The sequence below is a fragment of the Phaethon aethereus genome (genome assembly GCF_964289735.1).
Source record: "Phaethon aethereus genome assembly, chromosome: Z".
Lineage (NCBI taxonomy): Eukaryota > Metazoa > Chordata > Aves > Phaethontiformes > Phaethontidae > Phaethon > Phaethon aethereus.
In genome coordinates, this window is record NC_138577.1 from 46,712,637 (window position 1) to 46,728,968 (window position 16,332).

General features: G+C 35.6%; 1 protein-coding gene across 1 annotated transcript in view; it reads right to left on the reverse strand.

The window, feature by feature from the left end:
• Positions 1–13,688, reverse strand: part of AGTPBP1 (ATP/GTP binding carboxypeptidase 1) — a gene marked incomplete at its 3' end in the record, with an annotated part of 51,288 nt that extends 37,600 nt beyond the window's left edge. The window contains exons 1-8 of the mRNA XM_082013645.1: positions 13,621–13,688; positions 6,925–7,055; positions 6,330–6,397; positions 5,861–5,924; positions 5,371–5,517; positions 4,961–5,092; positions 2,943–3,036; positions 1,445–1,482 (exon numbers count right to left, since the gene is read on the reverse strand). Coding sequence (XP_081869771.1) covers positions 1,445–1,482; positions 2,943–3,036; positions 4,961–5,092; positions 5,371–5,517; positions 5,861–5,924; positions 6,330–6,397; positions 6,925–7,055; positions 13,621–13,652 — 706 coding nt within the window. The 5' untranslated portion in view covers positions 13,653–13,688. The remainder of the gene's footprint in view (positions 1–1,444; positions 1,483–2,942; positions 3,037–4,960; positions 5,093–5,370; positions 5,518–5,860; positions 5,925–6,329; positions 6,398–6,924; positions 7,056–13,620) is intronic.
• Positions 13,689–16,332: the final 2,644 nt, after the last annotated feature.

Here is a 16,332-nt window from a genome sequence, read left to right on the forward strand (position 1 = left end):
TGAATTGTTTCATTTAAAGTAGTATTTTAGGCACGCTTAGCAGAGTTGTACACCAACCTTAACAGAAATGACTGAATAACTGAGGCCACTAGGATAACTTCATTCTTCAGAATAACATTGCATGTAATTTCCATGGTTTACCAGAAGAACAGTGTGCATTATACTTAAAGGTAGTTGTAAGACACTGTCAGCTAGCAAATAAAAAGTGTTTATATAAAGCATATCTATACCCACACACACTGTGTCGATACAAGATTTGACACAAACTTCTTGCTGCTTGCAACCCGAACAGTTTTGCAGCAACTGTCACTCAAATTTGATAAACTCAAAATACCTCTACCCCAAATACTGGGTAATCACTATGACAACTGAACTCTACACACCAGCGATTAGCGTTTTTATGAAAAGATTTACATAAGTAAAGTGTAGGAAGTTACAATATCAAAACCCCTCAGGACTGAGTAAGATACTTCAAAATAAATGCACAAGACCTGCTGTTGTAAAGACACACCTTTTCAACATTTTATTTCTTCCCCAGCATTAAAATTTAGCTGCCAATTTACAGAACAGAATACTGACAATAATTCAGGAATATTTTTTTCCCTATATTTCCTAAGGAGAAATTCCAAAATTAGTAAATACACAAATGTGTGAGACCAAGATATCACACTGATCAAACATGAGAAAACTTAGCACCCTGTAATAATTGGTACAGAAGTTTCGTGTCATTTGTCTGAAATGGTTTTCTGCAAATCTAATCAAGCCTCAGTTCTTACCTAACTCCACTAAAACTACTAGGAATGCTTTTATACAACTGTTTGGAGAGAACAAGTTTTTAATTCCTTATCAGTTACAATCCTGGTGCAAAATGTGCAGAGATGACATTTGTTGGGATCCACTACTGCCAGCCTTGACAGTCAAATTCTGTGAACAAACCATCATTTTGTTACCCTTGGTTCCGCTTCATAAGCATCACTGACAGACTTGTCATCAGGACCCAAGACCTAATTACTCAGAAAGGTACCTGAAGAAACCCTGTATTCTCCCCTGCCATCCAAAAGATATTTTCAAGATGCATGTATAAAGAAGATGCACAGGAGTTATGCCATAGATATCTGTTATTGAAGGACTGAGGTGAGTGACTGTAAAAGGCTATTTCTCCACCTTGGATCCAGGTCAGTTCTGCAGAAGCAGCACAGCCTTTCTGCTGCATAACTGAAGAGACAGTAACTAATTATTAAACATATATGTATATACCATACAAATATTAAAGCACCAGAGACTGCAGATAAAATTGTAGCCTTATTTCGACATTTCCTAGTCTTGATTTTGTGTTGGCCACAGACTTAATATTAGTTTTACTCTGTGTATGTATTTATATACACACACACACATATATATATCTCTCAACTAGACAAACAGTTTCTTGTAGTCAAACACTTACTTGATTTTAGCAATGCAGCAAGTGTGTCTAAAGCAACCCTGTCAACATAACAAGAAAAGTCAAAACAACAACCAACCAGTAAGCTTAATCTACAACACTGTAAAACTATACAAAATATTTACAGCTAACAGATTTACTTAGCATCTGTTCTCATGTTTTCCTGGTTGCATTGTATCACAGACTTTGATTTTAAAATTTGATTTCACTAAAACATCATGCATCTCCGCTATATCTGAAGTCTGATGGTGAAATTTAAAAATATCAATGTAATGGCTATACAGATTTTCAGCCTTTGCAAAAAAACACCCTATGTGACAACGTAATGTTTATGAACCATACTCAATGGATGAGATACTTCTGAAACTCATGTTTTTATGTTAGCAGCTGAACAGGCACTTCCACAAAGCCAAGGACACTATTTTAGAAAACTGTAGGTCAAAACGGGTAGTGTATGCATTTATTGAGGAGTAATGCTCATCAATCTGTTCTACAAGACCATCAGCATAAGATTTTTCTTGTACACGAAGATCTTGTCTCTATTAACTCAAGATGCACAACTAGAAAATGTATATACTAATTTTTACCCTCTTTGTAAAGACAACTTCACACATCTGATCTTAGACCACAAACAAGGATATCATGACTACTCACATAATGGAACAGTAAATTCATATGTCTAATTTTAGCTGGGGCTTAAAGGGGCAGGGCATTTTTTAGAAAGATACTCCAGTGACCACAAATACCAGATTTTGATAACCTAACACCATTTTTTTTGTACTGAAGTTAGAATACAAACAACATGAGATTATTATTTTACTAACGAGATGAAAAATTCAGTTTTCTACAGATATGTACTTCAAAAAGGCAGTAGTGTATAAAGAAAGGGTTATCTCCAGTTAGATGCATTTTTTACCTAAAATCACTTCCAAAAAATAAAAAGACAAATACAGGGCAAGGGGGAAATTTAAAGTCACCCCTTTAAGGTATGTAACAAATTTTATTTTTTTTTAACACAATAGCCCACTAGACAGACATAGCTGGTGCCTCCTACTCTATGTTTTACGGTTTTGCTCCCAGAGTCTGTAATTGCTTTGAAGTAAACCAGAAGGAAAATTCTATTACAAAATAAAACAGATAGTATCACTCTAAAAAACACAAAGATGATGTGCGAACCAATTCAACAAATTAAAAAAATGATGGGATTGTCTTGATCTGCTTTTCCTGATTTGGGGATAATCATCGTACAGCTTCCATAGCTGTACAAAAAATAACATTTGTATTTTTTTACCAGTACTGTAACTAGGTATTCAACTACCTCGTGTTACTCTACTGGGTAAAATTAAACTGTCAGATTTGTGATTCTCCTTCCCACCTCCTTTCACTTTAACTTTCAAATATGAGTTACATTTGGTTTCTCTAATATTATTTTCATCTACAAGTAAGTTTTGAAACATATCTAAGGTTTTTCCATATACTATATTAAAGAGACCTTACTTACTTCATAAGGCTAGTGTTCTTTTTACTAAAAGGACCAATGATCTTAAACATCAGTTCCACTACTCCATTCTTTCCCAAGGACACAGCATTTACAGCTGGAAGAGTTAAAAACAATCAATTTTAAGATAACGTAATAAGAAAGGCGAAAGAAAAAGAAAATATTCAAACTAAAATCTATAAAAGTTATTTCTGAAGCACAAAAAATGTTAAACATGTTTGTGCTTTAATACACACAATGACAAGCAGACGCTACTCTGCACATAATTAGGGTGATAATCCAATCCTGATAAAACTTGGAAAGTAAGAAAAAAATTAATTATTACGTTTCAAATAAAATCACATACTACATCCAATGCATGTTTCTGCCTTCTTTGTTATTAAGATACATCATAGAAAATATTTTCTTCCAAAAAATCTCACAGTTTATCAAGACAGCAGGGTTTCTAAAAATTTCAAGTCTAACAAGTTCTCTGACTTGCTATTAATCCTTATGTATTGGGATAGACAGGTATGTCCGCCAGGATTTGAAAACCAAGTGATTGCTGTAAAATTTAGAAATGCCAATCAGTATAAGGTTACCTGAGCTACATGTTATGCATATATGTTTTCAGAAAAAAAATTATAAAAATAATGTATTTGAAAGGGAGCAAGTTAAAAGAAATGATGCTAAGACCTACATTCAAGAAATGCACACTGGATGTATATATGGCTGAAGCACAATGCCCCCTCAAAATACAAACTGCTGAAACAGGCACAGAAATTCAATTTCCGACTGAGTTCAGAAATATGCACTATTAACAAAGTAGGAAGAGAGCAACTAAGAATTGACTTCAACATAACAAACGCTGTTCTTAGTGTAGAATTTAGTACTTGAACCCAAGCTGCAATTCCATCATTATTAGCAGCAACATTACACCACTAGAATATAAGGAAAGTTAGGATTCTGTTCTGGTAGCAACTGTACACAAACTTTGAATAGTACTACCCATTGGAATGCAATAAACTACTACTTCTGTTTGTAATGAGTGGGAAATACAGAAAGACAGAATTGATCTAAGCAGAATCCAAATTAAAGACTCAGCTCAATTTCCCATTTTCAGGCTGAAGCAAGTTTTCAGCTAAGCTATGTAACAATCTGTATTAAACTCTTCCATTTAGAAGCATTTTACCTTATTATCAGACAGCTCAATGGAAATAAGGGTTCCACATTTTAAAAGTATTGGGACTTTATGAATTATACATGCTCATGTGAATTTCCTAAAAATGTAATCTTATAGATTATCAAATAAATTCTCTTCGAGGAGTGTGGTTTTCAATTTCTTGCACTTACTTAAGAGGTTTAAAGGCCATTTTGAGTTCAAAGGAAAAAACCTAGAGTATCAAACTAACAGTAGAGATACAGAAGAACCACACTATTTTCATCAACTTCCTACTAACTGCCCAAAAAATTACTAGGCTCTTGTGGAAGAATGTTAGTTGAACAGTAGGGCACTTAACACAAGGAATGAAGGAAAGGTTAAATAAGGAAATAAAATATTTCCTGTGTAAACCAAGTTTTAAATTAACAATCAAGAATGAAATAAAATCATAAAAAGCAAAAAAAACCCCATGAACATGTATAATATAGAGAATGATTATTTAATGTGAAGTGTTTTTCCAAGTACAGTATTAGAATTTCTGGTTTAGATATTAAAACATCAGCATTTACGCAGATTAGATGACTCAAAAATCCATACATCCAATAGCACTGGTTAAAACACACAACTATACATATATACACACACACACACATACCCCTCCCCCCCAAACATAAAAACAAAGATACAAAAAAGTGCAAACATGCTTCACAGCTTTTATTAGCATTTAAGCAATTTGTGGATATAAAAAGCAAATTCTAAGATAAAAATAGTTACTTTGAACATCTAACATTAAACAAGCATTTCGATCTGATATTTTAACTGTATCTAGGTAAAAAATTTTATATCACATGGAAAGAAAATAATTATCTGCAATACTTACAGTTGGTTGAGTAAACTCTTAATACTTGAAGACATGGCAATATTAGCCTGTGGTTCTGCAAATTCTGCTTCACTAAATTCAATGATATGTTTAGGGCACCATTAATTCTTGCTTTCATGCCAATCTTTTTGTCTGACATCAAAGAAATAAAAGGTCAATCACACTAATTTTTTTATAATAATTTCAAAATAAGTTAAATGAACTGTGAATTCCTTCTATGGATAATGTCAACTCTGCATATCTATTTTTCACCATTCATTCCTCCCCTCTATTTTGCTCCTCCTTTTGTTCTCCTCTACCAGTTCTGAGTACATGGATGCTTATACAATAATAGAAAGAAAATTCTTCTTAAATTTCAATTACAAAACTATAAGGTATTAAGCCGTATAACTTAAGTATATCATTATCACCTTTTGGACCAATTTTTGCAAGAAGAGTATGAAGAAGCACCATTAATTCTTCATTTGGTGGAGAGTCTTTGCTGGCAGTCAAAAGCAGCTGCAGTAAGATCTGGGTCCCTCCTTTAGTGACTAAGACACTTGCTCTCCGACCACCACCTACAAATTAAAACTCAACTGACATCTCCAAAGCCAAAGAACAATTAGGTATCTAAGCTATAGTTATCATAAGGAAAGTCTTTACAACAACAAGATTTTCTTCATGCGTGACTTCACTACATAAGAACATGCTGGACTTAGATTTCCAGCAGCATAAATTATTTGTATATGATTATTTGAAAGCTGAGTTCAGTCTTTACATTCCTTTTGTTCTGCATATAAACCAGCTTTAGCAAATGTCAGGGGGGAAAAAAACACCACAATAAAACCCAACCAAAAAACCCCAAAGTCTGCAGAAAAACACAAGAATATAATCACAAATTGCTCCTTAATGAAAACTTACCAACTGAGACTACTTCAATGAGGATATTCAATATATTTAGAATAGTTTGAGGATCTTTCGTATTCTGCAATAAAAAACAGAGATATTTCTTTGCTTAAAGTGGAAATCTAATACATTGGTTTAGATACTTTTAAAGCTCAGAGAAATTGCCACTGCTAAATCAAACAGAACTTAGGATGTAACCACCCATCTAACAATCCCCCTATGCAGTCTGAATTAACCACAAAAACAATTAAAACAGTATGGCATACTAGCTAGAACTGATAGCTGACAAATAATTTCTTAGAATATTTAAAAATAAGGCAGAGAAATTCTTAAGTAGGTTATGATATTTAAAGACCGTATCTAATCATACGGTCCTACATAAGTTTTGGAGAATGGCTAGGATAACGTATTTAATAGTACAAAGACCAGTGATAAATTGAAAACTTGCTACGTACCCACAACCACACAGATTGAAATGTTTTACCTCTAGGGTTGACAAGATAATTTCTATTCCAGTGGAGCCCTTAGAAGTCATCTCCTTCCTGGTTTTTTCTGCCAGTGAGAAAGAGACCATTTTTCTTTTAATACACTAGTTTGCAGAAGAAAAAAATGTGATCATATACAGATTGATCAGAAAATCTACACTGCAAATAATAAAACCTATTAAAAACTGCAGATATAACTATAATAAAAGACTTAAGTCATTTTAAAGCTCATTTTTGCTTTCACTTGTTCAACAATCTTGTCATCCCCTAGTAAAAAACTGTAAAGAAAAAAAAATGTAAAAATCTTCTGTAAGAAAGACTTCTTAAATATATACACACACATGTATATCTACTGCGAATTACTACTTACATTATAGCTGTTTGACAATACAAAATGCACTCGGTGTAACCAATACTATACCAGATAGCATTAAACATGGCCTTAAACAGGTGCTTTCAACAATCAGTGACAAACACAGATGTATAATCAAGTTCACAAAACAGAAACAAAAATTAAAGAGAAGTCCAGCAAGGAAGAAATACGAGAAAGAAGGCTCAAAAGCAAAAACTACTAAAACCACAAAACTCATCTACCTTGACTCTGAACCAGATGAAGGATCTTTGAGGTAACATATCTGGCATTGTCTCCTTCTCCTAATACAGAGTCCAAATTGATCTTCTCCAGCTGTGACAGCAGAGACATAGTCCGAGAACTGGTAGAAACACTACAAGAAAGTTTTTTTACATTCATTTTTCCATCTAGATCAGAGAAAAAAAACCCACTAACAACAGAAATCCCACGTCAAAGTAAGGGGAGTGGCTAATTCACCTCACATTTTATCCCAATTGGAAAACAGCCTCAATTCTCCTTAATTCTGGCAAATGTACAGATTTTTGCAAAGCCTGCATTGCAGCAGACTAATTAAATATAGCAGCATCTCCAAGAGCAACTGTGAACAGGAAAATTGGTTGCAGCAAATAAAATCCACATATAGGTACAAATATTGTTTATCTGTGTCAATTTGAGTAACTTATATTAAATACAGCCTATATTAAGTGACCAGATACTGTATCAAACCTGCCATTCAAGGAAAAACTGGCTACAAGCAGTGCCAAAGACTGTCTGTCAGTCTGGTGTTTCAGAAGTGAACGAAAAGATTATCATTCATGAAGTGAGCAAACCAGCATCCTCCAGTTGAAGAAAAAGAACACCATTTTGAACCAAAACACCCCTTTGGAGTATGTCCAAAGCTATCATCACAGTTTGGATTCATTTTGAACACAAGGGTATTTTGGCCTGACATCATAAAATTGCCTTGAAAATGTATTTTAACATAAGAAGCAATTTCAAACCCAGCATTCATACAGATAGGTAGATAACATAGAAAGAATGAATGTAAATATTTATAGCATTCAAAACAGAGTCAGTCTAGAAATTGTTTTATTTGGTCTCCATTTTTAGATTATAACAATTATTCAGAATAGTTTGAAGATTCACATTCCCACATTAAAATAATTTTTAGACAGATGTTTAACATTTGAATTATAGTCATGTAATTAACTACCAGTAATTATGATTTCCAAGGAGTAATCACCTTGACTTTTCACTTTTCTAACATTAGAGTCCTGCAGTAATCAACCATAATTCATTTTACACACATGCTGTTCTGACTATATGCAATAAAACTAAAGCCCATAACATTAGCTTTATAAATACTGTCAGTTTTGTTTATAACAGTGAGGAATTATTGCTCCTTGATTTGTGTTCTGTATCTATGAAAGGCTTTCACACTACAATTAACTCTACTAAAATAATTAGAAGTGGACAAAAATGTTAAAATCAAGAAAAAAAAGGTAGCCGATGGCAAAGGTTGTACTGCTGTGAAAGCAAATTGGTGTAACCAGCTGCTGAGGAAACTGCTTCCAGCACTCTCACTGTTCTAACATTGACATCTAAACAAGAAGCATAACCAAAAAACAATTTCAGATTACAGATGATACTTACAAGCTCTTAAAATCAGTAATAAGAAATGGTTATACTAATTATAGAGCTTAAGTCAAAATTTTATATTGTGAAGTAAGTGTATCACCTTCTCAGTTATTTGCTAGACTTCGATTTAAAATTAATTTTTGATATAAAATAAATCTGTCCTGGTTGCTGAAATATTACTTTTCTTGTATAAGTAAAGCATTATCCCTGCAATCCTTTCGCATCATCCAAAACCACGCTGAACAGTATAAAGCCGTTATGACTTGCATAAGCTTTGTTTTGTTTACTGCTACTCCTCCATTTAGCCACTGAACTTGAAATAGTCCAAAATAAACACAAAATTTTAATAAAATCCTTCTGTATTTGTTGATCTGGTATACAAACTGACAAACTTCCAAAGGATGTTACCTTCACCAGCTCCACAATCAAAATGACTAAGAGTCCAGCCAACTCACATAAAAGCCAATATATGAGAACTGCTGCTTCAAATTGTGTGTGTATATATAATTTTCATTGTGGTATATCATTGGTCTTTCAGTGAAATAAATGTAGTCTGAAAGCTGGTAACAACCCAAGAAAGCAAAGATGATCCTTAGCAACAAACAAAAAAGAAAACAGAAGTCTTCCTAAAGACAAAACTCATTTACAGGCATTAAAATTTCAGTGCAAACCTAATTTTTGCCTGCTGTGGCCTGCAAAATTCAAGCAACACTGGCACATGGAAGTAATATACCATGTACAGAAAGCTAGCATCTAAGATAATTTCTCCATACTTACTAAAAGCTTTAAAAAGTTTAGGAAGGGTAAGTCATTCTCACTATTGGAAGGTAAAACAATTTAAGTTCTAAGACTTAGAGGTATTATCTCCTCCTGGGGCCAGAGTTTCTATCAAGGGCAATGAGCACCCATTGTGGCAGTTAAGGAGGAACCTTTAGAATGGTTTTAGGCTACTCATTTTCAAGAAATCTTCCAACAGAAATACAGACAAATAAACTTCATGTCTTCAGCATACCCACTAAAGTGTTCTTGAAAACACCACCAGCCCACAGTCTATGCTGAAACACAAATTAAAGTCCTCCTCTTAGCTGTGCCTGAGTTTTCTTCTTAAAAGAAGAATTGTACTCTTATTTGTTAATATTCTACACTAATATATATAGTGGTTATAATATTGTAACAGCTTTCAATGTCTGCACAGCAAATCAAAAAGGTTGTAGGACAGGAATTATGGCAGCCAGCCTGACTGACTCTGCTCCTGTACGTAAAATTATGCCGTGACAACCCATTTCACCTTAAAACAAAACACAAGACCAATTTGCAGTGGGACTCCTTCTGATATTTGTAATGCAAATATGTACATTTTGCCTAACAAACCATTCAGGATCCAAATCTAGAAGATAGGTCTCCAAAACAAAGGGACACCATGCAATTTAGTATTTTTAATCCAACAGCTAGGTAAACCAAGGAAAAAGGCAGAATGGCACAATAAGAACTGTGTCCTGTCAGAGCTAGATTTCCTCCTAAGCTGCTGATGTTGCAGACCTCACATGAATACCCTGAACACTATAGCCAGTCTTTCATGCAAGACCCGTTTTCCCACAATGTGAAGAACCCTTCTTGTTACTAAGAGGCATTTTTCACCCCACCCATTTTAAAGCTTCTCACAAGAGCACTCTGTAGTCACTGAAAGTTACGCAGAGTCTCTGTCATTTTTAGTTATAAAAATGACTAAGGAGCACCACAAGAAACTTCATAAGGCCATATAAACTATTCTCATCAGAGTTGGGTGAACACCACAGCTGCTCTTTGTGACACACATACGCCCAACCAGTCGTTAACGGCCTGCAAAAATGGTGATTCAATAACCAAAGGAAACTTCGTTCTAAAACTTTGTAACCCTGTCGTGGTTTAGTTCCAGCCGGCAACTAAGCACCACGCAGCCACTCGCTCACTGCCCCTCCCACAGTGGGACGGGAGAGAGAGATGGGAAAAAACCCCCACGGGTTGAGATAAACACAGTTTAATAGGACAGCAAGAGAGAAGGAAACAACAATGATAACAACAATAATAATACCAACAAAGGAATGTACAAGAACAAGTGATGCCCAATACAGCGATTACTCAACACCCGGTGATCGAGAGCCTGTCCCTGAGCAGCAATTTCCACCCCCCAGCCAACTCCAGTTTATGTACTGGGCATGACATCGTATGGTATGGAATATCAGTTTGGCCAGCCTGGGTCAGCTGTCCTGGCCATGTCCCCTCCCAGCTCCCCGTGCACCCCCAGCCTCCTTGCTGGCAGGCCAGCACGAGAAGCTGGACTGTCCTTGACTGCTCAGCAACAACCCAAAACATCAGCACGTTATCAACAGTTTCCCATCCCAAATCCAAAACATAGCCTCACACTAGCTTCCATGAAGAAAACCATCTCTATTCTGGCTGAAACCAGGACAAACCCTTACTTTGAAAGTTTTTCTCCCTGCAGTTTAATCTTACTATTTCTGTCTGTCCTCACTACAAACGTGTCCGTTCTTTATCCAATTCAGTGGCATACCTCTCTAAACACGGTACCTTGTACATATTTCCATCAAATATTCTTAACTACTTTCTGCATTTCACAAGAGTATTTTGAAATCATTTGGTCCTCCAATATTTTTGCAGATCTTTCCAGCTTCAAGTTGTCTGCAATTTTAACAAGAACTCGCTCTTTTCTTTCAGATCATTAGTTGAAGCTCAAAATATTTTGAGTCATTAACTGTAACCAGAAAAAGAAAGAAAGAGCACATCCAGAAACAACTACACACCATTTCCTTCTGACAGCAATCAACCACCACTGCTCTGGTATTCAGTCAGTGCTCTACTCCAGAGCACCTGGAAGGAGCATTTGCCTTAGTTCCTTCCAAGGAGGTAAGATGTACTTGCAAGAACAACCCAAACCACCTTTGGCTGTTCGCAGCCTCACCCATTTGGTTAGTTCTTCCAGGATCCTTCTGTGCAAAGAAGAGAAGATGGCTGATCTACAACTACTCAATTTCTGCTCCCTGACTCCCACAAACACAACCACTAGGTTTGCCATTTGTCTTTCACTGCTTAATCCAAATCTCTTGAGTTCTGAAGACAACCAGTAATTATTATTCTGAGACAGACTTAGACTTTCCTTAAGCATCCTGAGGTCAAGTTTACCAGCCTTATTTGATCCCATACACTGCATGTCATTGTAGGCAGGAAACCCTTTCTTCATCCCATGTTCAAATGCCGCAGCTCAAAACACACCTCATACCACCATCTTACTTGCAGAACAGAAGCATGAAGAAGTTTGCAGTCATCAAAACGGTTGCTAAAGCACACAGCATGCCTCTAACCAGAAAGCTTTGTGGATTTCCTCCTTCGCTGGTTAGGAAAGCTATGAGTAGATATAGAGGAACCAACTGCTCAGTGAGAAACAGGCGTTCACATCTGAAAGATAACTCCCTCAACAAGAAAAGAAGTTCTCAGAGAAGGTTCCCTCACTGCAGGGACAGTTCTTCCAGTCCCACGAACACCCAAAAGGTTTAAGCATTCTTGCTCTGCTAGATTCACAACTCTCCATTACTCACTGTACACTAGTTTTGCTACACAAATGCTAAAACACATCATTACACCTTTCTAAGCATCTGCCCACAAGGAGCATGGTAACTGTAATGGCTGTCATAGCAGCTTACATAAACTCAGTTCTTAGAATGGTTTTCAACTATTCATCTGGCAAGAAGCCTTCCAAAAGAGAATAGCCGAATGAAGGTTGTCAGCTGAAACCTTCAGCATCCCGACTGTACTACTTCCTCCAAAACTGCTGTTTGCAGTCAGCCAGCACACTGACATATCAGGGAATGCCCTCCTCTCTCTCCCACAGCAAACAGGTATGCTGTGTTTCAGCATATTACAGTGAGCCTTAAAAAAACCTGCTTTAAAAGTAGGCAGGCTTCTTATGAGTTTGTTTTCATTTTATTCCAATGCAAACCATCTCCCAATTTTTTTTTCCTCAACCACCTCCACAGTTACCAAATAATCCTCAGTGAGCTGATACTTCTGATTAGTTCACAGACTTCTCTGTACAATAAATTCACATAATTTATTCACGTCTTAGGGAACAACTGTTTTGGATTGAAGGGATGGAAACTTTCATTTTAACTCAATAACTAAACAAACATAAATGGCACTTAAGTAGCCACTCTGCAAAAATGTAATATTTTTTGTGATAGTATACTTTATGTATTATAACTAGTACTGTTTCAAAAAATAGCCGTTGCTGACTGAGACTTTGACTTTGCTTATCATAAAGCCTAAAGAACTAATATATAATATACCGTAAGTAGAAAACATAATAGTTTCTTTACTATTTTTTTTAATCCACCTCTTACACAAACAGGAATAACCAGTCTCTGATATGAAGCTGTTCTACTGTTCAAGTCAGCAAAAGCAAAGATGACTCTATATGCAAGTATTTAAATTCATATTTTAAATCCACCCCAAGATATAAAACTAGTCCACAGTAAAGCATATCCTTCATGCAAATTCATCCACTCATTTAGAAAATAATCAGTATTTCAGAAAACTAAAGACGACTTTGAAGTCTAAATTTGAAGGCAAAATTCTTTATTTTGCTACCTTTAGAATTTTTTTTTAATCTGATTAGATGGTTTGATTTCACGAGGTGGTTTCACATGTGCTAGTTTAATAAAAGTAAGACTTAAAGCCTTTCAACAGTTTGCTGATGCGTAACAGACATGTTGCCTTCCATTGATCATAACTTTTCTAAATATTTCATGATAACTTGTTTTAGCAAAAAAACAAACACAACTTTTCAACTCTTGAAATCTTCTGTAATCTCACTCCTTTGTCTTACCTGTGTGTTGGACTGAAGCATTGTTGGAGAATTATACACATCTTATGACAAATTAATGGCTTCTTATACAGTATTATAAACTTTAATTCCTTCAGCAGAAAACATTTTATGTTTTGCCAATATTTTCATGACATTATTAAATTAATTAGTAATTGTTTCAATGAAATGGAAAGTATATTTTTTATTTGAACATGTCTAACACTAACTGAAAATATTACATTTAAAAAGTTATTTCTTAAATGTGAAGCTACTTTATGCTAATAAATATTGACTCCACCAGTGTTTCAGGACATCAACTTACGCATTCTTATTAGCGATCCATAAGACATAATTTATTTACCTTATTATTAAGATAAAGATTGCTTTTTCACAAATCTCAAAATAGCTTGATGTTGAGAAGTCACTATAGTTTTAAATTTACCTTTTTTCAGCTGATGTTTTTACTTTGTTCATATCGGAAACCTGATTCTTCAAACCATCATCTCTGATAACCTGAAAGATATTAAACAACTACAAATTACCAACATCTTTTGTTCTTTAATGATTAAATGCTACCACCATATTGGATATCTCTACACTAGAAATATTAACTAAGTTAATTTGCATTGATTGCATTTTTCCATACTGTCAGAAGTTCTTCTCTCTTCAGTCTATTTGATCCAGCTTTTAAAATAAACTATTGCAATATAACTATGGAGTGTGATTCTGCATTATAATTTAGTCCTACCAAGCTCAGAGAGTCTGATTATAATAAAACCAAAATTTATATTGGTTACTTAACAGACAATATCTTCATGTCCATGACAGAATTTTACCGAACAAAGCTTTTGCTGAAGCCAGTAAATACACTTCTTTACACTTACTTGACAATGTTGTGTGATGCCACAACATACATATTTCTGACTGCTATTTCATGTATCTATATAACAACTAGGACTAGAGGCACAATGAGCAACATGGAGTGTTTGGTGTTCTTATTTAAGCAAGACCTGAATACATTTCTTGGACAGAAACCATATCGTGCTAAGGACTCAATTTTCCTACCCTTTTAAGGACATAGTGTCCTCAGGGCACACTGCTTCCTCAAACAGTGCCTCCAAGCAGTTAAGGTTGCAGGCTACAGGACCATTAACTGAATCTCAGTACTTTTGTTTGAGATCTAGTACCAATGACAAATACTCCCACTGTGGAAAAAAAGTGTCCTCAAAGGGCACAGTGGTTAGCTTTACGGTAGAAGACAAGAGTAAAGGGAAAAAAGGATGTTCAAAGATAGGGGTGGTGAGAATAAAGCAGCACTTGCTCTCTTGGGAAATGCAGGCAAGAAATTCAGTCAAGCCCACACACAGAGCCACCCCAAAAAGAAATTTGTAAGACTTCTCAAAATTCTTTGTTTTTCAGCACATAAAACAATCAGGTTTTTATTACTGGTAAATTCCATTCTGCAATTGCTAAAAGCCTGTGAAGGAGATGAAGTATGAAGCAAGCTTATTTCCAGACTTACCTGAAAGAAGAACCTTTTCCCAGCAGCCAGGAAGCAAATAACTCAGCTTTTCACAAGAATTCCAGCTTGATATAAGTTAACAGGTGTCCTAGATTTGTCCAAGTACCCTTCAAGTGTAAATTCTCTTGACTTCCTTTAAAGAAAACTAAGAGTTACAGGAGAATAGTTGTGTCCACCATAATGTAGACAATTTCACAAATCATAAAGTCTGGATTATTTGAACCAGGTTGTAGGTCATACTGTGGGGAAAATATTAGATGCTTGAATTCAAGTAGCCAAGTGCCATTTTGCTTGCAGTGTTGACCTGCTGTCAGCCAGATGATGAACAGCCTTGCCAGTGCCAATAGTGTCTACATATTATAGTCTACTGAACTGCTACAAGTGGAACCAGCTACAGAGCTGAGCTATCTTGAACTGCAAGGTCTTAATTTGTTTTGCTTTAAATTCACCACAAAGTATTTCAGTAAGCACTGAAAATGCTCTAGGTCAAGGGGAAAAGACAAGATAAGAAAAAGCACAAGAACCTCTGCAAAGAAAACAAACAAAAAACAGCAAGAGGGAGCAGGGAGAAAAAGAGACAGAAATGCATATATCAGCAATCCAGAGAGTTGTAATGGAACATTTAAGCATACTAAAGTAACAAAATCTCTCTATAACATTTTACTAGGTGATGCAAAAAAGCCACTTACAAGCTATTTTTAAAACTTTTAATATTATGCTTATTTTGAATAAAAGATTGATACAAAGGTAAAGGCAGAAGGTGCATAAGTCTCAACTTAAATATACTTTTTAAACACATTTAATACCACTTGCCTGCCAGTGGTAGCAAAGCAGAGAACAAATTAGCATCAGTTCTTCTGCATTTAAAAGACCACCAAAAACAATTTAAAAAAACAGAAGCCTCAAGTTGGAGGGGAACAAGAGGAGAGCAGGGACTGCTGACTAGTTAAACTTCAAGCTGATATATGCTGTATCCGTGCAATCTCCCTCTGCCTTTTCACATTGTCTGTGGAACATTATCCCCTCCATCCTCCCACCTGCACAGGGAAACAGGCAGCTTCTTCACGGGAAATTTCTCCAGACAGGTAAAGTTCCAAATCAGAAAGCTGCACTCACTGTAATAATGCTACCAACACTAAGATAAATTAAATGGACTGCAAGAAGTTATATAATAATTTTTACCTTTCCCTTTTTCCCCAGAAAAAACAAAGACATGCTTATGTGACACCTGTTTGCCTCCCTACTAAGTGAATTCTTTGGCACTGAGCCACTGACTCACCTTCTCCACTGATCCATCTTTTCAGTCCTATGAAACTTTGCCACTCACTGGCAAAGCCTTGTGCAAAAGGGCAGAGGATACCCCCCAAATATTTACCTTTCATGTAAATTTTGGCATGTGCTGAAATGTAACAGAATAACATGGAACTCAGACTCTTACTTCCTGGATAAATACTCTAACCACAAAGCTACTGTATAAAATGGTGAGCACTATCACAAAGCTACTTTCTTTTCCTCAAAACAATGGCTAAAGAACAGAACTGGCACCACTTCATTCAGACCTCACATTCAGGCATGTCTACATGGCATTAGCAGGAGCGTCTGTTAGACTACAGAGGATTTAAGGACACCATT